This window comes from Styela clava, chromosome 1 (assembly GCF_964204865.1).
Source record: "Styela clava chromosome 1, kaStyClav1.hap1.2, whole genome shotgun sequence".
In the NCBI taxonomy this organism is placed as follows: domain Eukaryota; kingdom Metazoa; phylum Chordata; class Ascidiacea; order Stolidobranchia; family Styelidae; genus Styela; species Styela clava.
The window spans coordinates 27,916,249-27,922,497 of NC_135250.1; the positions used below are offsets into that span (position 1 = coordinate 27,916,249).

The 6,249-nt window shown below is 31.6% G+C and overlaps 1 protein-coding gene across 1 annotated transcript; it reads right to left on the reverse strand.

Annotated features, from left to right (window-relative positions):
- Positions 1-2,644: 2,644 nt before the first annotated feature.
- LOC144425790 (uncharacterized) lies at positions 2,645-5,973 on the reverse strand. The gene is made up of 6 exons (XM_078115454.1): positions 5,922-5,973; positions 5,441-5,522; positions 5,066-5,202; positions 4,468-4,563; positions 3,443-3,668; positions 2,645-2,963 (listed from the first exon to the last, which is right to left on the reverse strand). The coding sequence occupies exons 1-6, from the start codon at positions 5,953-5,955 to the stop codon at positions 2,651-2,653; spliced, it is 888 nt and encodes a 295-aa protein (XP_077971580.1). The 5' UTR covers positions 5,956-5,973; the 3' UTR covers positions 2,645-2,650.
- Positions 5,974-6,249: the final 276 nt, after the last annotated feature.

Sequence of the window (6,249 nt, forward strand, 5' to 3'; positions counted from 1 at the left end):
TAATCTCAAACCACTGAAAATCTCAAAGCCATTGGTCCAGAAATAAAGAAGAAAGGCATTTTTTCACAAAAAGAAGAATAAAAGAAATACTAACATGATGATCATCAAGAACAACAAAACAATAACAGAACAATCCGTATGTACACTTCGCGAGCAACAATAGAGAGAGAGAGCAATGTCCAAATATTTGGACGCAAAGGTCTGGCATCGACACTGGTACGGTAAGGCTTAAGCTAAGCAGCACATTGACTGAAAGATCGTCGGGCAAGCGTGGCGGAATAAAGTCTCACTAGAACAACCATCTGTGCGATGTTTGGACATATTCGCTTGGTATATTACCTTCAAAAAACGAATATAGATATCTAATAACTAACTTCAGTACACATGCAAACTAAAATCAAATATCCGATCATAACAAACACCAAATCAATCGCAATAAGCTTCGTTACAGGTCACGCCTTAGCCAAACGGTGATCACCAGCTGTGTTAAATGTCATGTGATAGCGCAATATTTGTAACATCAAAAAACATTGGATGAAATGTAGAACCCCACAGGGCTCAAAGATATTTGAAAAAATATAAAAGTAATCCTTTCCTGGAAACTACTACCACCTTCATGTCATCAAGATGTGAAATCTATTGGTCCATTAATATTGTTCACAACAATTTCAGGTGTAAATATTTCTTACAATTTATTGCCGTCTTGTTGCTGCATTTTGATTTGGGTGTGTATCGGCCGACGCATTGTTTTGATGAGACTCGCTAATGTTTTTGTGCCATTTTATAGTTTTGGATATTTGATAAATATTTTATCATCTTATTTGATATTCAAGCAAAAGTATTTTCGTACTGAATTATTTTTCAATCCTTTACGATTTTACATTTCCAACTGCAGATTTTCCCTATTCCATAAAAAATGAACGTTGGTCAACTTGTGTTTGCTTAATTACGATATAACCATTGGGTTAGCGGTCTAGGACCAGTTACCGAGATAAAAATCGAGCGCAAGCGATCTTTCTCTGGTGTGATCGTGTTTCAACTTTGGAAGCTTAATCAATCAAACCAACAAAATTATAATTGTATATCTAAGAACATACCTACAGTCACATTAGGTAATTGTCGAGCTTGTTGCCATGAACTAATATGTTTCAACATTTTTGTTTTGATTTACACAATTATAACTTGTCTCATAATTTTAATTAAATGCTAACAGAAAGAATAGCATATTGAAGCAGAATTTTACAAATTACATGTTAATAAATGTTCATGGATAAATATTCATCACTGAATAGCCGTTTTAATTGTACTGTGGTATCTAAAGATAAAAAAATATCTTATTTATAACCCTAAATTTTGTCAATATGTTTTGAGCTAGAAGCACCTCAATTGCCTCGTCAAAGTGATCAAAAACCGAAACCATGATAACAAAATACTTTAACGTAAATTGAGAAGTCACGCAAGAGTAATAAACGATCTATTACATCCTGTTTGTTGCACTCTTGTATTTCTTATCAACAAATTCTGTTGATGCAATTTATTCCTCAATAAATTATGTTCATTCTTTCTAATATTTGTTTGTTCTAAAGTTGCTCTTTTAGTTTCTATAAATTTTAATTCAGATCCGGGAAAGAAAGGACGATGTGCCGCTCTATTATTTCAGATTGAATATAAGGATCGCTTTGCAACTAGAATTTCTTTCCACTTTTGTAAATGATCCAGCATTCGATCATGCAAACCCACAATATTCCAGATCGCCAATACATTTTATTAATATTTATTATTATGCAGTGGGATAATCGTTGCAGAAAAGCATTTATTATGCGAATAAAAATAATCTTAATCTAACGTTATGGTTCGAGATAACAATTATAATTACAATTTATAATTTATTTTTCTAATATCTATTTCATATAAATGAATTTATTTACTACAACAAAAAAAATTTAAACTAAATTCAGAATGTATATAGCAATTTATTTAAAAAATTGTTTGAGCCTGAACTCGTTTTTTCTACATGTATATCAAATATATAATGATAACCCACTATACTTTCCCAAAAGTCCTCTATGTCTGCTCTAGACATTTAAGTTGGCTCATTTAAATTTCATGTTGAATGAGAACAAATATTAAATCAAAAGGCAAAATAAAATACACGAAAAAGTACATAAAACATCAAAATAGTCTATAAATTCGAAAAAATTGAAAAAAAAGGTTACTCCAGTAGTATGTGCAATAAGATGGCGGACACCGGAACGTAGTATGTGCATCAAGTTAGGGTTAGGCCCTAATTGCAGGTACAAATACTACGGGAGTCACTTGGCTAGTCCACGAACTCATAATAGAACTAAATGAAGGAAATTGGAATAAATAATGGTCTAACCCTAACCTGGTACACATACTATGTTCAGGTGTCCGCCATCTTGTTTCACATACTACCAGAGACCCCAAAAATGAGTTTTTACTCAGTTTGCTAATGTTATATGTTAAATATGTGTATAATCATTTTGTATGTCTATATATACTCTATTATAGCAAGATCTGATCACTTAATCTAGAGTGACTATACTCAATCATGTATAGTCTGGAGCAGTCAATGACACGAAGAGAAACTGAAGTTATTGTTCAACAAATAAACAGGTATAAGGTGAAGTCAATATTCAATATCATGATAGAGGTGAAAATTTGTCGGCTCGTATTCAGATGATCCATCAGGTTGTTGCAATGAATCGCTCGTCAAGTATTTAATCTGGTGTCTTGGATCGGGATGATAAGTCATTGCAGAATGCTCGTGACAAATAGGCAATTCGTATCCAGAAGTTTCGGTAGAGCTGGTTGTCTTTGATTGTTTAATAGTGTTGTTTTCGTAGATTCCGTGTTCACATTCAAACTGAGCTTTTGATATATTTTTCATACTTGGTTTCTCATTATTCCGGATAGCAGTTGTATTCCTGTTGTTTTTCATCCTAAAATAATAAAAAAAAGTATAGATTTTCAAGCTTCGGTAGTATCTGAATTTCTTGCAGATCCAACTATTTTGGCGCCTAAGCTTTGTAGATACAACAGTGATGCGAACATTTCGACAACGAAAGCAAGTTCGACAATTAATGAATTTAATGTTTCTTGATTATTATTTTGACCAACTAATACCGATCCCTGATGTCGTACAAACGACTCAACCACTTTTGAATCAGCAAAACATAATACCTCTCTAACACAGTTTATAATATTCAAAAAAAAAAATCTATTTTTGTTAAAACTGCTCTGTTGATATGTGATACGAATACCCATATGGACATCTGAAGATTCCGAGAGTTATTACGGCAGATTCCGAGAGTTTCCATATTTGAAAACAATAGAAAACAAATTGGACGCTAGCTCTTTAAAATCAATGTCCTTGTCTGTACAATGTTTATCCAACATCCAATGGTGATTTGAATCTTACTTGATAGTGAGGACAATAAAGATGATCACTGCAATAACGAGAAGAATGCCAAGTACAATAGTAGAGATGAACAATATTTTCTTTGTTTTTCTGCCAAAGTCGTCGCTACTTGTAGTTGGTTTTGTTATTTTCTCAACTCCAGTTTGTTCAAACGACGCAGTAGTTGCTTCATTTGTGGGCGAGCGCGTGTTGCTTTCAGTAGTTGTAATTTGAACATTTTTATGAGCTTATTGAAAGTTTACATAATTCAATATATTTAAATAATACCAATTATCACAACAAGCACAATTACAATATTGACAGCATTGAAGTTTATGAAATAAAAACCACACTAATTTTATTTTGTTCTAATTTATTTTTTTTCAAATATGTCGTCGATTTTGGTAAAGCCCGAAAATGTGTCAAGTTATTTTGTTTATAAATATAAAAGCAATAACTAAGTCGTGCTAACAAATAACCACTCATAAAGACATAACTATTCCGTTCGTTCTAAATTACAATAAATTCCATGTTCCATTAGCGTAGTTGTTTTCCCTTGTTTGCTGCTTGTTTTTACATAAATTAAAGGAATGTGAATATCTTGAAAAAGATCATAGAAACCATCTGTCTCAAAGGTAATATTTATTGTAAATATAATGCCTTCAATGATGATATTAGGGAATATCTCATTACATCCGTCAGTATTAGAATCATTAGATACATTTTTGAAGTACAAAGGAAACAGTCGTTTGGTCGGAAATCACAAAGTTCTGTGCTAATTTGATGAAAAACTTGCTATTTGCTATACGAAGCATTTTATACAAATATATTGATAAACATTGAATACAATACGGAAACTCAAGTTGGAAGAGACAAATTAAATTCGCTTATACCTAATTTGTTGCTTTTACCTGTGTTGTTTAATATTCATTTTATTAACTGGATGTTGAATATTTGTAATTCAGAAGAGTAACCAACCCCCGTCTTATATGTTAAAGTATTTGGGAAAATATTATTTTTAATAATATGATGGTAAATCCCACTACATCCGTCAGTAATAGATTTATCAGATACAGTTTTTGAGGCGAAAAGAAAACAGTCGTTGAGTTTGGAATCACACAGTTCTGTATCAACTAATCCAGCTGAAACATATTGATCAATTGGTTTCTTTACATGATATAGTACATGATAATACCCACTATAAATTACCAAATACGGCACTAATGTGAGTATCGTGTCCTAATTTCAAATAATATCCGATATATTGGTTACCTACGTAGATATCTCGGTAAAAATCAACATATCCCAACTATGTTATTTTGAGGGAAATTATTTATTAATGCAAAATTTGAAATACGTAACTGAGACTAACACATTTATATTTCCTCGTTAACGCAACAAGAAATCATAAATACAACTATTAAACAGGATATTAAACAGCAAAACAGGATACGTAGTGCATTTATGCAACGTATAACACATAAACATGATTCGAGCGAACTAACCACATCATGAAATGAAATTACTAGGACACAAATTAATCGAAACAAGCCTTGAAGATGGATATAAAACAATCTTTGTATAATAAATAAAAGTTGTTTGATTGTTACAAATAAACACGAAAAATGTATTCACTTTGATTACCAGTAATTTGCAGAGATCCAATGCACTGACTCTTTTGATTGAGATTATTTTTAGTAATTTTAACTAACAAGACGCTGTGTACAGATGTACAACTATCGGCTTTTAATTTCCAAATATTGTGAATATCCCCTGCTCTTCTGAAAAATATAATTTAAAAATGACTATTTAAACTATATTTTCATGTTCATATACGGCTTGATAATCATAAAATTTCATTTCATCATTTTTAATAAGTTTATCAAAATATAATTTACCTATATTTTACAACATTCTGTTTATTATTATTCATGTTGAAATTATATTTCATTGTATTGATGCTTTATTTGTATCAATTTTCATCAAAATTTAATGAAAAAAAAAATAGAAAATGTTTACTTTACACTTGCTCCAAATTGTGTGGAACACAAATCAACGTTAATCTGACTCAGACCAATAGATTGGTGAAGTATTGCTGCCACTATATGTGAACAAAAAAGAATATTAGTTCTGTTGAATATTTTCCCTCAGAACTGACAAATCATTAATCCGCTATAAGGGTTTGAGTTTCAAATACGCGACATGTTATTAAAGATGACTTCGTTAAGGCAAATGTGAACTATCTCACTTAGTACTAAGTAGTTATATCCTTATTAAGGAAAAAGCCAAGTTATAAAACGTTGAAGTCCCGACTTCCTAAAAGAATCAAACTCTCGATGGATTTCTAAAATTCCTATCACTCAAGTTTTGGAATTATTCAAATTTGAATGGTGCAACTCAACAAATTCATTCTCTGTAAGTAGTGAAGTCAACAACGTCTATCCACTTATATAAATTATTGCGAGTCAATATTATAAAATGATACGAACAAATTACTCACCTATAAGTAACATTACCCGCGCAAGTAAATGCATGTTTTTCAAATATATCAGCTGCCGTCTCTTGCAACTACACCGAAAAACTTTATATATTGTCAAAGCGACAGTTGTTACGTTGCATTCATCAGAGTGTATCTATACTCATTCATTACTTTTACTGAAGCAATTAATATTACTTGCCAAATGCAGATGCGTAATGGTGAAGTACGTTCTATGTTCATTAGTGATGCGTGGGATCACTTCCTCGTGTACAGACGATCACCTTCAACAGTTTACTAATGTTCTGTATATATTTGAAATCATGATCTGACTATTGTAATTCAATGATTG

Excerpts from the sequence above, each read along its gene's own strand:
- LOC144425790 (XM_078115454.1), bottom strand. The coding sequence starts at position 5,955 with ATGCATTTACTTGCGCGGGTAATGTTACTTATAG. Across the intron at positions 5,523-5,921 it reads GCGGGTAATGTTACTTATAG|TGGCAGCAATACTTCACCAA; the intron begins GTGAGTAATTTG and ends GTTCACATATAG. Across the intron at positions 5,203-5,440 it reads CAATTTGGAGCAAGTGTAAA|AAGAGCAGGGGATATTCACA; the intron begins GTAAACATTTTC and ends TATATTTTTCAG.